General features: G+C 38.8%; 1 protein-coding gene across 1 annotated transcript in view; it reads right to left on the bottom strand.

Moving 5' to 3' along the window:
• Positions 1-17,046, bottom strand: part of LOC121313518 (guanine nucleotide-binding protein G(olf) subunit alpha-like) — a 54,676-nt gene extending 37,630 nt beyond the window's left edge. Inside the window, exon 1 of the mRNA XM_041246167.1 lies at positions 16,423-17,046. Within this exon, the coding sequence (XP_041102101.1) occupies positions 16,423-16,849 (427 nt within the window). The 5' untranslated portion in view covers positions 16,850-17,046. The remainder of the gene's footprint in view (positions 1-16,422) is intronic.
• Positions 17,047-17,560: the final 514 nt, after the last annotated feature.

Raw genomic sequence — 17,560 nt, 5'->3', positions numbered from 1 at the left:
GTGAGAGAGATAACCTCTTGAATTTCACAACTACCTAAATAAATGCAACAGAATTTGTAGGATATGATATACACATACATGCACGTTTGTGTAGATCATTCTCTTCTTTGGAGCAATAACCATTCAACAGTTTGCACCCGATCCATATTGCCTTCACAGATAGATCCACATTTAGCAGGACAGGGTGGTGATCACGGTGTTTTTTGTCCAAAAATCTCTATTTTTATTTTCGCAGCGAATTTCGCTTTTTTTTTTTTTCACAGCAATTAGGCTCAAGTGTGAAAGATGCTATTCAATTCCATAGGTTTGATTTTCACAATAGAAAACGCTGCAAATAAACATTATAGTGTGAATAGCCCTTAAAGGTAAACGAATCATACACATAGAACTGATAACTATAACTGACACGTTTATACTTAGTGGTAGTGTTCTGCGATAGTTCATTTAGGGAGTATCGATACGATACCATGCACACGTATCATGATATTCAATACTATCACGACACGTTGAATTTTATGTCTACATTACATGTTAAATGGCTGCCAAATTCTTTTTTATTTGCAAGCTATGACGGGTTACTCCCTGACCCTGTGCATACATATTATTATTATTATTATTATTATTATTATTATTATTATTATTATTATTATTATTATTATTATTATGTGTATTTAAAATTGGACGATGAAAATCCCTTTTGTTTAAATGTATGCAGGGGGCCGAAAGCCGCCCGCTATTTAATATTGTGTTGCTTCAGCAGGGAGAGGGTTAACCTTCCTCTCCCTGCCTTCACATGTGGAATGCAGGTGGTCAGGAGATAAATGATCGCCAGTTGTCTCATTAGCTCCTGATCACCTGCTATAAAAGATCTCGCTCTCAAGAGTGTGTGGTTGTGAGTTGGAGCAAATTATGTTTTTGCAACTTCTAGCAAATGCACTGTAATGACGAAATAAACAAGCATCAATGAACTCCCTTTTGATCAGCTTCTAGCTCATTTCTGTTTTGTGTGTTATCTTTGCCGTGACTTTTTTCGTAATAAGCACTGGGATTCAATTAAGAAAAAACATGCACTTAGCTAGACTATATATTTGCATTTTGTTGGCTATGAGGAGTTTAATTTGACTTATTTTCTGCTCTCTGGGAATTGGAATCAGACTCAAATGACAGATACCCGGTTCGGATCCGAATTCCAAAACTCTCCTCAAATGCACATCACTGTTTACTGAAGACGCGCAAGGGAAGTTGTTCCTTATTGGTCAGTTCCCTAGCTGCGTTGGGACAAAATCGTAATTTCCACATCATTTCTGTGCCGCCCGTTGCATCGCAAGCAGTGTGAACCGCTCGCATCAAAAATACATGTTTTATTTTTTTTTTTCGCCTCTATAACTTTCAATCAAGTATGGCAATACAGTAAGACCTGGAAGCCGTACAGTAAGACCTGGAATTGACATTCAGTCACATGACTAATAGCTTTGAAGGAAGGAAGGTATGCCTGCTGTTGCTATGGGCCGAGTTTGCTTCTGTGGAGTGTGGTTTGTATCCAAATTAGATAACACAATTGTTTGCAATTTAGTGTTTAAAAAAGCAATACAAGATACAAAATAAAGTACCCCTGGCACAACAGTAAATACAATCTTAGAACTACCAGAATCATGACAGTAAACCACCATACTGTATTTACAGTATAATCGTAAATCTCGAAAAACACTGTGATCATCCATAGTGTGGTTGTGTAAACCGTATGTACAATATCTGGTGAGAGTGTATGTGAAAAAAAAAAAAGAGTTACTTTTTTGATGAATCGTATGGTAAAGCCTGGCTCAGGTACAGTTTATAGGCTGGAACCTTTTGTCTGGGAAATTGTTTTTTGTCGACGTGCTGCTGGCTGCCGCACAGACACGGTACCAGAGAAGTTCCTTTTGTTGTTGTTTCAACTTTTGTTAAAAAGTAGGTCATTGTACCCGAGAATTGTTTGTAAAAACAGTTTAGAACTGTTATTTAAGACTGGAAAAAACGCTGTGCTACCAGAGATTGAACAGATCCGTCTGTGTCTGCGACATCCACAACTTCTTATAGTTCTGTTATATAAACACCATAAATAAAAAGTTCAGACTTTCTGGTTCCTGAGAGTTGGTCAGTGTCTGCACACGAACACATGCGAACAGAAAGATATCGCCACAACTGCTACAAAAAAACTAAGCAAAACCAAAATACTAACTCTTGTTACATGCACTGCAAATACCTAGACATTTTTGCAATTTAGTGTTATAAATGCAATAGAAGACAAATAAATATATTCATTGCTGCCATTGCTAACTTAGAACTATCAGTATCATGCAAAAGTAGATGACCAAGATCAGCATTCACAGTACTGTACAACAGATTTTTAACCCAGGTGTTGAACACACTCACCACTGGTCCAAAATAAAGCCAACAAATATCTTGATTACTGTGACTGATGCTAAATGGATTAATTGCAAACAGGTTAGACATAAAAACAGTGATCCTTATTGGCATTGTTGGGTAGGTTAAACTTGACGCGGGGGCAGCAGATGCAGAAACACAGTGAATGCTCAATAAATGGTTGCAGGATATATTAGGAATACACACAAACCATTACAAAACTCCTCTAGACTTGTGGTCTGCTTATATTTTTCAAAGTTACAAATACTCTTTTCTCTATAACATTAATGACTGTGGAATCCATGTCTTGTGTTGGCAAGTCCACGGACTCCAGCTTTTATGTATTTTTTTTCTTTCAAATTTATGTGAATAGAAGTTTGGGCCAAGCACAGACTATTAGAGTACTGTGGTCTCCATACTATATGAATTTGAAAGGCATTTTGCAAGAAAACAAACAAGCTTGTCAGTGACATTTATCCCAAGCCACAAATAATAAAAAAACTATAGCAGTGCCATCAAGAAAACTGAAAGAATTGATCCCCATGACGTTTAGAAACTGAATGCACATGTAGAAATCTGAGTTTAACATACAGACAAGCGGACAGCTGCCTTCTTATACTTGCATAATCTGAAACTCGCAACCGCTTTTGACAAAGTTGTATCACATTGAAAAGAGCTTAGATTTATGCAAAAAAGAAAAAAAAAACAGCAGGCCTTCATCTACCCCCACAATGTAATACTTATTAACTGTGCTAAAGAAAGTCCTTTTCAAATCACATCATAATTGGATAAGCAATTCTCTAGGGATAATAGAAAAAGCATCTCCCAAGAGTCTGCTAACAAACACATGCATTATCTACCTGTAGCACTGAGACAGACGTTTTGGAAGTCCCCTGTAAATCCTTTAACTGTCATCTGTCTAAATTCCCATCTGTGGAGAACGCTGTTTGGTTACTAATGACTTGGGACAGAACTGTAATGGTGGAAATCCGGAAGAGGAAAGAATCTGTAACCGCTGCGGCTGTTCCATTCAGCCCAGTGTTCGCAATACCATTCAATACAAATAAATATCTGTCCATTAAATGCCTCTTTCCAGGAAATAAATGTTTTGTGTTCCCCTGGCCTGAGGCAGGTACTGCACAACAAAATACCTTAACAGCAAATTGGGGATTCCAGCCAACGGATACCTGATTTTCTGACAGACAAGAAATGTGAAGGCCTTTCAGGGGTGCAATTCTCTGCTGCAGGGCCCCTTTGCCTTTACAATATGCAATATTGTTTTTATCACATCCTATGAGGCAATAAAAAAACAACACATGTTTTTTTTTTTGTGTACCAACTATAAAGATCAGGGGCCAATTCTAATCATAGCACAAGCCACCAACGCTAATGCAAATGTTGTAAGCGCCCGATTATAGAGCGCTACATGGCTGCAATCAGACGTTTTCCAGGGAAGTGACTTTGGTACCATGCTTTAATTTGTTTTTAATCCTGCACTACGGTAAAGCCAAAATTCAGGGAGGCTTCATTAACTTGTTCACCGAAGCGATTTTAAAAGACGGGGCACAGGTTTGCCTCAACATGTCAAACTAACCTCGTCTAAGGTCTTATCAAATGGCAAGTGCACGTGCTGGGTGGGTACAGTTAAAAAAATTTCAAAAACTAAATATTATTTGTTAAATAGCTTGAAGATAACTATAGTTCTTCCCTTGGGAGCTCTAGTTTCCCACTATGAGCCTTCTCTCCAGTCTATTGCCTTGTTTTAACAGACAGCCAACTCGAGTGTGCCCGAATTGGTCTGAATTCTCCCAGAACTCGAGTTGATGGACAACTCGAGTGGGTGAAAAAGGTTGTTTCCACAGTTTTCCGAGTTATCACATGAGTTGGGCAGGAAATACTTGCGAGTTATCCTTTTGCAGTACTATGTCGGACCAGGTTTGACATTACAATTTTCCTTTTCCAATCCGACATCATCAAAAAGACGTAAAGCACAGGTCTCTAATAATTTTTTCACTAGAAAAAGCCGAGAAAACCCTTAAATTGCCGACTGAGACCAATAGGAGCCGAATGAAGCCAAAAAGATATAAACATGGACACAAACAAAGGAGATAGCTGCTTCCACATCCAGCGCTCAAAGAATTATCACGGACATTTGCAGAGCTTTTTAAACCTGTTTTACTCTGAAAAAAAAAAATTGTATTTATAATCCTTTTAGAGGTAAGCAGGTAAGTATTACAGCTGGTATCGCCCTCTGCGCCAGGAAGATTGCACCGCTGTGTGGCCCACACAGGAACAACAGGTACGTACGGCGTTTCAAAGATCCTTTGGATTCATTTGTTGCGAGTTTGGCGCACCCTGCTGGCGGACACTGACTTGCAGCCAGCCTCTGAGCAGCCGCCTGTCCGCTTGAAATTCCACGACCAAATAAAACTTATGTAACACAGTCTGTGTCGTGGTTGCTTTGTTTGGGGTTTTCTTTGGTTACACTTGGTTACACCCCTGTTCACTAAAGAAAATAAGTGTCTGGGTCTTCCTTTTAACCCAGACTGCTTAGGCCAATTTGTGGTCACACAGTCCATACAAAATAATGGTCTTTTCTTTTAAACGCATTTTATGCAAAACCGCCTTGTTTTAAGAAAACACAGTCCATATAGTAAAGTCCTTTGCTTAAAAGAAATGAACACAGGGGACAGTCTATGTACTACAGGCTTTGGTACATTCAGCATGTGCACACAGTTTGCACTGATAAGAACAATGCCTGTTAAAACATGTTCAGTTTGGCATATAACTTGTACAGCGGGAGTAAGCAGAGTGAATGATACACACATCAGGGAAGTAAGCAGATGAGTGAAACGTCAATATAATACCATGGCTTTGATTGCTTTGTATTTTTGTAGTCCATCCACACAGATACCTTTGGCTCTGGAGTTCTGAACCCTTTTCTGGTCACAAACAGGGTCACCCATTCGATCTCATTGCTTCCGTCTTTCTGTGCACATGAAACATAGCTGTTCTTGACTCTGCTCCGCTATAATGCACACCGCTATAACAGCTGTCGTTTAAAATGCACTTAATTGTAATGGTGAAAACTGACAATACCGCTCGGTAGCTCGCTGCTGTCTAGCATAAAGTAACCACCATTATCCTCCTCTCTCTTCTCTCTATCACTATGCATGCTTTTAAAACCCCCTGAATTCCCATGGACATGTCACCTGACTTTTGATCACTGGGATCATGGGAAATTAAGTTTCTTTACCAAACAGTCCTAATACAGAGTACATAGTTATACTAACGTGCTAAACATCTCTCTTGTTTTGAAAAAAAATGTAAGAGAACTGTATCAGGAGTTGACAAGTGCATCCCAAGGGCACAGATAGACACCCAGAGAGATTTTTTAGTTTGAACTCTAGATTTAAGGCAAAGGTTTGTTTTTGCATTTTGAAATATGACCCTATTTTAGTGCAAAGGACATTTCTTCAGTCAGTACTTACTGGGCTGCAAAATGACAGTGTGTGCATTATAGGGGCCGGATGAGATCCTCCCAATAGTACTCAAAGAAACGAAAGAAGTTATTTACAAACTGCTAACGAAGATCATGCAGCAGTCTCTTGACACAGGGGTGGTACTGACAGACTGGAAAATTGCAAACGTAATACCGATCCACAAAAAGGGAAACAAAACTGAACCAGGTAACTACAGACCAGTAAGCCTGACTTCTATTATATGCAAACTTATGGAAACTATAATAAGATCCAAAATGGAAAATTACCTATATGGTAACAGGGTCCTGGGAGACAGTCAACATGGTTTTAGGAAAGGGAGAGCGTGTCTAACTAACTTGCTTGATTTTTTTTGAGGATGCAACATCGATAATGGATAATTGCAAAGCATATGACATGGTTTATTTAGGTTTCCAGAAAGCTTTTGCGACAAAGTCCCGCACAAAGATAAAGAGTTTGCGGAAGGCATGCCTTGATTTAGTCTTTTCAAATAACGAAGATAGAATAACTAAAACAGAGGTCAGAGAACCACTGGCAAACTCAGACCACAACATGGTCTCATTTGAAGTGTTTTTTAAATCCTCAAAAGTAAAGACTAAAGCTAAGGTTTACAATTTTAGAAAAGCAAACTATGAAGGCATGAAACAGAGACTAACAGAAGTAGATTGGAGTAAAATAGAGAAAACACCCACAGAAGAAGGATGGTTGTTCTTCAAAAATGTAGTACTAGAGGCGCAAAACAATTATATCCCTAAAGTAGACAAATCTAAATGTAAAACTAAATTGCCAAAATGGTTTAATAGATCAATTAAAAAAAAAATATTCAGCGAAAAAAGGCACTTTACAGAGCATTAAAAAAGGACCAAAAAGAAAGTACACAGAAAGAGTACACAGAACTGCAAATGCAAGTCAAAAAGGAAGTTAGAAAGGCCAAGAGAGAAATAGAAATGAACATTGCTAAGGGAGCTAAAACCAATTCCAAAATGTTTTTCCAATATTACAACAGCAAGAGAACATTCAAAGAGGAGATTAAATGTTTAAGAGATACAAATGGCAAAATCGTAGAGGAAGAAAAAAAAATAGCAAATATGTTAAATGATTACTTTTCACAAGTTTTTACAAAGGAAGATACTGACAACATGCCCCACATGTCATCCAGTTCCTATCCAGTTTTAAATAACTTTAGCATAACTGAGGCAGAAGTGTTAAAGGGACTAGGAGCTCTTAAAATAAACAAATCCCCTGGGCCGGATGAGATCCTCCCAGTAGTACTCAAAGAAATGAAAGAAGTAATTTACAAACCGCTAACCAAGATCATGCAGCAGTCTCTTGACACAGGGGTGGTACCGACAGACTGGAAAATTGCAAACGTAATACCGATCCACAAAAAGGGAAACAAAACTGAACCAGGTAACTACAGACCAGTAAGCCTGACTTCTATTATATGCAAACTTATGGAAACTATAATAAGATCCAAAATGGAAAATTACCTATATGGTAACAGGGTACTGGGAGACAGTCAACATGGTTTTAGGAAAGGGAGATCGTGCCTAACTAACTTGCTTGATTTTTTTGAGGATGCAACATCGATAATGGATAATTGCAAAGCATATGACATGGTTTATTTAGATTTCCAGAAAGCTTTTGACAAAGTCCCGCACAAAAGATTAATTCTCAAACTGAACGCAGTTGGGATTCAAGGAAACACATGTACATGGATTAGGGAGTGGTTAACATGTAGAAAACAGAAAGTACTGATTAGAGGAAAAACCTCAGAATGGAGTGTGGTAACCAGCGGTGTACCACAGGGATCAGTATTAGGTCCTCTGCTATTCCTAATCTACATTAATGATTTAGATTCTGGTATAGTAAGCAAACTTGTTAAATTTGCAGACGACACAAAAGTAGGAGGAGTGGCAAACACTGTTGCAGCAGCAAAGGTCATTCAAAATGATCTAGACAAGATTCAGAACTGGGCAGACACATGGCAAATGACATTTAATAGAGAAAAGTGTAAGGTACTGCACGCAGGAAATAAAAATGTACATTATAAATATCATATGGGAGATATTGAAATTGAAGAAGGAATCTATGAAAAAGACCTAGGAGTTTTTGTTGACTCAGAAATGTCTTCATCTAGGCAATGTGGGGAAGCTATAAAAAAGGCTAACAAGATACTCGGATACATTGTGAAAAGTGTTGAATTTAAATCAAGGGAAGTAATGTTAAAACTGTACAATGCACTTGTAAGACCTCATCTTGAATATTGTGTGCAGTTCTGGTCACCTCGCTATAAAAAAGATATTGCTGCTCTAGAAAGAGTGCAAAGAAGAGCGACCAGAATTATTCCGGGCTTAAAAGGCATGTCATATGCAGACAGGCTAAAAGAATTGAATCTGTTCAGTCTTGAACAAAGAAGACTACGTGGCGACCTAATTCAAGCATTCAAAATTCTAAAAGGTATTGACAGTGTCGACGCAAGGGACTTTTTCAGCCTGAAAAAAGAAACAAGGACCAGGGGTCACAAATGGAGTTTAGAAAAAGGGGCATTCAGAACAGAAAATAGGAGACACTTTTTTACACAGAGAATTGTGAGGGTCTGGAATCAACTCCCCAGTAATGTTGTTGAAGCTGACACCCTGGGATCCTTCAAGAAGCTGCTTGATGAGATTTTGGGATCAATAAGCTACTAACAACCAAACGAGCAAGATGGGCCGAATGGCCTCCTCTCGTTTGTAAACTTTCTTATGTTCTTATGTTCTTATGTTCTTATATGTATGAAAAAGACCTAGGAGTTTTTGTTGACTCAGAAATGTCTTCATCTAGACAATGTGGGGAAGCTATAAAAAAGGCTAACAAGATGCTCGGATACATTGTGAAAAGTGTTGAATTTAAATCAAGGGAAGTAATGTTAAAACTGTACAATGCACTAGTAAGACCTCATCTTGAATACTGTGTTCAGTTCTGATCACCTCGCCATAAAAAAGATATTGCTGCTCTAGAAAGAGTGCAAAGAAGAGCGACCAGAATTATTCCGGGCTTAAAAGGCATGTCATATGCAGACAGGCTAAAAGAATTGAATCTGTTCAGTCTTGAACAAAGAAGACTACGCGGCGACCTAATTCAAAATTCTAAAAGGTATTGACAATGTCGACCCAAGGGACTTTTTTGACCTGAAAAAAGAAACAAGGACCAGGGGTCACAAATGGAGATTAGACAAAGGTGCATTCAGAACAGAAAATAGGAGGCATTTTTTTACACAGAGAATTGTGAGGGTCTGGAATCAACTCCCCAGTAATGTTGTTGAAGCTGACACCCTGGGATCCTTCAAGAAGGTGCTTGATGAGATTCTGGGATCAATAAGCTACTAACAACCAAACGAGCAAGATGGGCCAAATGGCTTCCTCTCGTTTGTAAACTTTCTTATGTTCTTATGTTCTTATAATGCAGCCAGATTTGCAGAATAATAATGTTTCAGATAAGCTTTTGTTTGAAAGGTTGAATGTTGTAGTGAGCAATGAGAGAGAAATATCTTAACATTGGAGCAGGTGCTCGACATAAGATACCAAAGCTTGGTGCAGCCCAGCAACAGGATTCAGAGGAAGCCTTAGATGAGCTCAAGTTTGTATGGTCTCTGAACACTGGTGGAGAGAAAATGTTGCCACATATGCAGGTTCGACAGCTAGAGGAACTGATGGAGTCTGAAAATGGACGACCTCACAGCCGTTAATGGTACATCAATTTCTTTCAAAGGGTGGAATTAAATTCAGTTTCACCTGGACCCACATGACAAAGCTCTGACTGTGCCTGTGTTGGTGAGTAGCTACAACTTAGAAACACAAATTTTAGGATATGTCATTAAAGAGATTGTTAAAAGGGACAGTTGTAAGGCTCAAGATACTTCATCTCACCAACTAGTCATTCGCTTGACAAAAGCTTTACCTTGTGTAAAACTTAACAGTATTTTCACCCTTGTAAACATCATCCAGAGTAATCAATCTGAAGATCTGTGTGTAGTAAAAGTTGGAAAACGAGGCGTGACAATTCCAAAAGGCAAAAGTATCAATGTGAAGTGTACTGCACTCACAGGTTTCAATTCAGAGAGGGCTTCAGCACTTTGAGGCAGATGTAACTGCCTGTAGCTTAGAAGACCAGAACATCAATGAAATCTTAGTGAAGATTCCAAAACGACCATGGTGTGACATAACAATCCCAGTTAGTAATCCTACTGAGCATAATGTCATTCTAAGGAGTTGAACTGTGCTGGGAAACTGCAGTTAATTAAATCTGAAATTACAATTGATATTAGAAGGAATGAAGAAATGTCTACCACCTTGCCACAGCAGACTGGAAGTGTGAATGCCCTTGTTGAAGCAGAGATCAACAGCGAAGTTAAAACAAATTCTGATAGCTTACCTGACATGGAAAAGTGGGAGCCACCAGTTGATGTCAGCCATCTCACAGAAGAACAAAGAGAAATTTTTAGGAAAATGTTAAACAGGGAGTCAAAAGTTTTTTCAAGAAACCAAGATGTTATGGATCAAAATGATTCCTTGAAAATGAAAACTGAACTGAATGACACTCCGCCTATAAAGAAAATGTACATTGCTGTGTCCCGACCATTATACAAAGAAGTAAAAGAGTACTTACAAGATTGAATTGCTCAAGGATGGGTGAAAAAAATCAAACTCACCATCTCCTGTAGTATGTGTACGTAAAAAAGATGGCACCTTCAGCCTCTGCATTGACTACAGGGAGCTGAATAGACTGTTATTGATCGACAGCCAATACCTCGCATCCAGGACATCTTGGACAGTTTTGGAAGTATGACTTGGTTTTCAATCTTAGACCAAGGTAAGGCTTACCATCAGGGATTTTTAGATGAAGACAGTTGACCTCTGATGGCATTTATAACACTGTGGGGTCTGTACGAATGGATTAGAATTCCATTCGGCTTAATGAATGCACCAGCTGCATTTCAAAGATGCATAGAGGGGTGTTTGAAAGGCCTGAGAGATGAAGTATGTGTCCCTTATTTAGATAGTGTCCTAGTGTTTAGCACAACCTTTGAAGAACAGTAGAAAACCTTAGAAAAATGCTTTGCAGACTTCAAGAATACGGCATTAAGCTAAGACCAGATAAATGTGAGCTTTTCAAGACGGAAGTTAAATACTTAGGGATGATTATATCTGAACAGGGCTACAAGATGGATCCAAATGACACAGCAGCTGTACAAGCACTTAAAGACAAGACACCATCAACAGTCAGTGAATTCTGGAAAATTTTAGAATTCTTTAATTACTACCGAAAATACATCAAGGACTCTGTATGATCTGTTGAGTGTTTCACCAGCTTTGAAAGAGAGCCCAAATTGCAAAGCAAAGCTAAAAAAAAAATTAAAAATTGAGTCTAAAAGTATAGTGTCATGCCAGGTCTCTTCACATCTTCCTATTACATTGACATCATAACACCAAAATGTGTTGAACCAATTAACTGCTTGTTTAATACAGCTCCCAGTAATGGTATATCCACATTTCACACTCTCATTCATCTTACACATGGATGCCTTGGTGCAGTTATATCACCCTTAACCAACATTGTTACATCACAGCCTTTTGTGTTTGTATCCATAGATTTTCTGCATTTGGAGAAGAGTTCTGGAGGCTATGAGTATATTCTGGTTGTTGCTGACCACTTCACTAGATTCGCTCAAGCCTATCCATCCACCAATAAATCTGGATAAAGACTGTCGCAGATAAAATCTTCAATGACTTTACTTTGAGGTTTGGATTCCCAAAACGGCTTCATCACGACCAAGGTGGTGCAGTTGAGAACCAGCTCTTTCACAGGCTGCAGCACTACTGCCAAACTGCAAGACCCAGAACCACTGCATATCATCCAGAAAGAAATGACCAAGTAGAACGCATGAATCACACATTGTTAGCAATGTTAAGGACACTTCCTGAAGATCAAACTTCCAACTGGAAAGAGTCCCTAAATAAAGTAATTTATACATATAATTGCACCCGTCACAAACCAACAGGGTTTCCTCCATTCCAGCTGTTATTAGGCAGATCTCCACGTTTGCCTATTGATAGTTTTCAGACTGTCCCCTGAACCCACAGCTACACAGGTGGACTACACAGATTAAGTGCAGAGGTGGAAACAACAAATGAAAAAAAGCCCACGATCGCACTGTCAAGTGTACAAAGAATTAATCACATCACAGTAAAAACTGCTACAATTTAAATGTGCAAAGTACTGTACTCATGCCTTGAGATCGGGTGCTTGAAGAATCTGACTGAACGTGGTGGACCTGGTAAATTGAGATCATATTGGGAAGATAGGATCTATGTCATTGTTAACAGAACAAGTGTAAGCCCAGTGTATGAAATCAAGCCAGAAGATGGAAAAGGCAATAACAGAGTGCTACATAGAAATCTGTTACTACCTTGCGATTATTTGCCCTTGGGTACTGCAGTGCAAAAATCAAGAAAAGAGAAGAAAACCAAGTCCAGCAGCAAACCGCAAATTGGTAAACAGCATCCAGGTGAAACTAGCGACAGTGAAAATGAAGGTTTTAGTACTTCACCCCCTCTCAATGTCGTGCACAAGCTTGTGACTATGAAATTGAACCTGTTGAAACAGATCAAGATCCAGGAGTAGATCCTTTTTATCCACAAACTCATGTTGAAGCTGCTGATCCTACCAGTACCCAAAATGGAGATGAAGACGGCATACCTGCAACCTTCAACCATGATGAGGGTAAACAGATTGCAGAAGACCTTAAGACACACTTTCAGGATCATGCCACAGATGTGGACCAGCCTCCAACATAGATGTATCCAGAGGGACCAGCAGCAGGATCATCAGAAGAGAGCAGAGTCCATCCTACCAGAGAGAGAAGAGTGCAACAACGCTTCACCTACGATCAACTAGGAAGTCCCAGTTATAGATCCCAGTTATAGATGTTAGAGCCAAGCTGTCCATGCTGTGGATGTATCACAAGGACTGCTGGTGCCATACCATTTGCTGCAACATCCTTATTATCAGTATTCTTACCCAGGGGTTACGGTTAGGAACATGACCCTTCCCTCGCCAACCATGACCCATTGCAGCACAACCCGATTCCTTGTGTGCTGAAAAACACAACCCTTCACTGGACATATTGGACATACTTTTGTCTGAAATGGCGCCTCATATGCTTGGGGGTTTTTTTTATGCTTTCTGATCAAGGTTTTGACCTGGGCAATGCACATTAGATTCAATGAAAACATTACATAAATAAATCCAATGAACAGTCGAGACCTCTGGAGGCATAGTTAATACTAAACACATGCACTAAATCAGGCAGGAATCTCACACCAGTCCTGGGTTTCAGAACTACACTCAAAGTGTATTATTAGCATTGTCTTTGAAATAGCTGCATATTCCAAATTGAATTAAACACAAATAAAGAACCAAAAGATCTTCAACATCATTAAAGGGTGACCAGAGTTATCTGTACTTAAATTAAATTCTTCTGATTGTTTCATACTGACCTCTTAAAATACATTAAATAAATAAATAAACACTTTAGTCTTTTCTTCTTTTAAGTTTTATAAGTAAAGGGTTTAGTTAAGTAACTGAGAGCTCAGGCGGAACGAAAACCAGATAACAACACTAGGGTCCCAAGAAAGAGGTTTGGGAAACACAGGACTAAGGCTGCCTCACAGCCCTCAGTACATATTTAAATAATAAGGAGGCAGGAGTTTAAGCAATCAGACACCTTATCTGTTAAAAATCAGACACCTTATCTGTGACAAAGACAAAATGATTCTTGGTGATACATCTCCCTCCCGACCTGTGAGCTCCAGTAAACTAAATCATCAACCAGGAACAGAAACAATGTGGCAGTAGTGGACTGGAGGAGCTGCTGCACTCATTAACCAAGGCGTCATGATAGACGGTACAAAATGGGACGAAGCAAAGTGGTATGTTCCTTTGTATGGTTAATGGTGAACTGGAAGCAGAACAGGAGAATTGTTATCGTGAGCGTTTGTTTTGTTTTGGTTCTGTCGTGTCTAAAAAAAATACACTGTTATTATTAGACGGCTGAATGATCCAGCACTTACCCGGACATCACTGCACTGTGTCATGAATAAACTGTAAATACACCACGAGTACTTCAGCACGCACTGTGGACTTATGTATGGGTTTTGTGTTAAGAGCGGGTGTTTAAGTACGGGATTATTATTATTTTGTGACCAACCCACAGACTACAACCAAGCAATACATGTCACTGTATTGCTTGTAACATTACTGTTTGCTGTATTTTGATCCAATTGGATTATAAAAATAAACACCATTGCACCTGGTTTATTGTTGTCTGTCTGTTTATTAATCACTGCTGCATTACTTACATCTGCACACAGTTAACCACTTTGCCACACTCCTCTACAGCTGCATGAACCTACACACAGGTGAGACTTCTTCATGCTGCGAGTACAAACACAGCCCAGTAGATTTAGCTATGCCTGACTGCTGGCACTTGGTCAATTAAAAAAAATGTATCTAAACAATGTTAGTTCTGAAGTCCAAGAGCAAGTGCAAGACTAGCATGAGCTTCTCTTCCTGCTAAATTCATGTATGCAGCTTGGCACAAAGTACAAAACCTAAAAACAACTTTTTATTGCAGAATATAAATCAATAAATATAAATCAAGAGATGGCCACACCTCAGAAGCACACTAATAACCACTCGTATGTACAAAAGAGTTCTCACAGAAGTCAGTGTCTCGTCTATTTACCTGTAAAGTCAACTGTGAAGTATGCGGCAGAGACAAAATATTTTACATTATATTTTACTGCTGTAGAACTACTGATGCTAATATATATATATATATATATATATATATATATATATATATATATATATATATATATATATATATATATATATTATATATATGTTGTTCAGTGGCAGTGCCAGGCTCTTCCTGGTGAGGAGGCTGTGGGGGTGAGGGGGGGCTAGGAAAAAAATTTGAGGGGGTTACACTTCACTTTGTGTGGGCACGTAATGTCAAAAACATCAATAATGATGGAATCAGATAAATAAATAATAAACAAACGCATTTATCCAACACAATTTACAAGGGTTACAGTATACTGTTGTAACAGGGCTGAGGCTGGGCACAAACCAGCAATCCCACGCACCTCAAGCGATCGTCTAAACCATGGTGCAAAACAGTCATGGTTTTAGTGCTTTTAACGTCATCTCATCTCACCGGCACAGGGCAGGATCTGTAAGGGCAGAGTATCACACAACACTGCCCATTGTAATAAAATAAGCAGTCACGAACTGGACAAATAACTAACATTTATGGGTATATTTAAATGTTTAAGCAAGGGTTAGAAGTTGTCAATTAGAAACTTTAAATAACATTGATTGTTAACAAGTGAAAGTTAAATTAAATGTAATCTTTAAAAGTAAGCAAATTATAGTTGATACATGTGCTTTTTTTAAATAGAAACTAAAAGTTGCTTTTGAACATACTGAAATGGTATCAACACAAGAGTACGTGAGATAGCCTTCCTGGAGGGAATATTTAGTAGTAACACAGTTCCCCCCTCAGCAGGAAAGCAAGTAACTTGTTGACGGTGCGCACACAGCAAGCGCTCAGTCCTGAGTTCATGTTGAATGTCTGTACTGTATTGTTGGTGCCTGATTAAAGTCGCCTTGTTGAAGACGATACTTGCAGTGGTTTTATATTGTGGAAACTCACATGATGTCTCCGAAAAGTCTTACACAACTAAGTCACGTCAGTTGCTCAGAAATTTGAGATATCACTTTTTTTATTGCTTCACTAGTTAATGAGCAGTTACATCACTAAAATATAAGCCTATTATACTGTCAAATTAAGAAATTGTAGGTATTTCAATTTAAAAAAATAAATGGTAGTTTTGCGCCTCTTGGTGGGATGTTCTTAGAATTTGGCTGCTCTTAAACAGAAACACCTGTTGATATTACACAACTACACAATTACTAGCTAAAGAATACTTTCATTAATACAGTACATTTCTGAAGTGTTTATTTCTAGTTTTGTAACACGAGTGCGCGTTTCTCTTTTCAGAAAAAAGACAGCACTACAGTTTGCAAAACAAGGGATAACCCTACATTTAAATAATATTTCTGTTTTTACATCTTCACAGCAGACTTGGAAGGATTTCCTGATTTGCACCTGCAATACATTTTATTATATATATATATATATATATATATATATATATATAATATATATATATATATATATATATGCATTTAAAGAATCGGCATTTCGAATAATCTTCCTAAATGAAGCTGCTTTCACACATGCCGAGGTTCCACGCGTGTAAAACGAAGAATGTCATAACCTACATAGAAAATAAATAAAACAATAATACTACAATTATGCCATGGAACTGGTAACTGTGTTTCAAGACTCACAGTTCAGAGTGACAGCTTTTATCTTTCAACAGAGAAGCGCATTTGCACCACCTACCCAGTAACAGCAGCCAGTGGGCCTGTATGTATTCACGTTTCTGCTCCTTCAGTGCTCTGTCAATGTTTTTACTGACTTTCTTTGCCGCTTTTTTGGCTTCCTTCTCCTCGACACGCCGTTTGTCATAGTTTTTCTGCTGCTTCCGATTGCTGTGCTTCTGCAAAAGCTGCAATTGCAGATCACGCTCCGCTCCTGCGCTTCTCCCTCCTCCTCCTTCCCCTCCATTCTGCATCAGCACACCGTCAGTAGTCTCCCCACGGCGGAGGTCCCCAGAGGACAGCTTGCCAGCGTCCCTACGGCGGATCTGGCCGTCGCGGAGGGGCACAGTCTCGCCATATCCCCTTGTGTCCCTGTGGCGGTCCGAAGTACTACCAGATATGGACCCACTAGGTTCACCAAATAGACGAAGACTGTAACACGACCCCATGTTCTCTTTTTAATATATTTATAAAATAAATAAATAAATAATAAAACGCAGCCCTTCTACATACAAGTCAAAGACTGTGCTTCAGCGTTTCATTGTTGCTCTGTAGCTCCAAAAATAGGATTTGAATCTAAATGCAGGTCTAAAAGGTGAGTAAATTATGCCCTCACATTTACTATATACCATTTCGCATTTTCTCTAGTCCGCTTGTGTTCCGTAGTTGGTGGATCACCTGATCACACACATAGTGGACATTACTGGTCCACCTTACCGTAAATAAACCAAAAGAACAACCAGTGAAAAATGGATCGAAGACGGAAGAGTTAAATAAGTAATTCCGAGGTACTGCAAACATTACCTTATTCTGCAGGACAGTATAATACAGCCAAACAAAGACAGTGATTGACCTTTAACCATTTCATCAAAATAAGTACAGCAAACCAAACATAATGGGGACGCATTTGATTATTGCCTTTCATTATCGGATTATCACATTTCCTCCCTCCCAAACAAACCACAGGGTAATTTCAAATAAAATAAGTCTGTATTCCCTACATGTCCATCATTAATGTTAACGTTACAGTCTTTAAACAAGCTTGTAAAACGTCTGCATAACACGGTTTTATGATAGAAGTGTCCACAAATCGGCAGTATACTCTGTGCCATTTTCTTTGCAACTTTACTGAACCATTGCATATGTTCAAAGTGAAAATG

Source organism: Polyodon spathula, chromosome 3 (genome assembly GCF_017654505.1).
Source record: "Polyodon spathula isolate WHYD16114869_AA chromosome 3, ASM1765450v1, whole genome shotgun sequence".
NCBI classification, from domain to species: domain Eukaryota; kingdom Metazoa; phylum Chordata; class Actinopteri; order Acipenseriformes; family Polyodontidae; genus Polyodon; species Polyodon spathula.
This window is presented reverse-complemented; position numbering and strand designations above follow the sequence as displayed.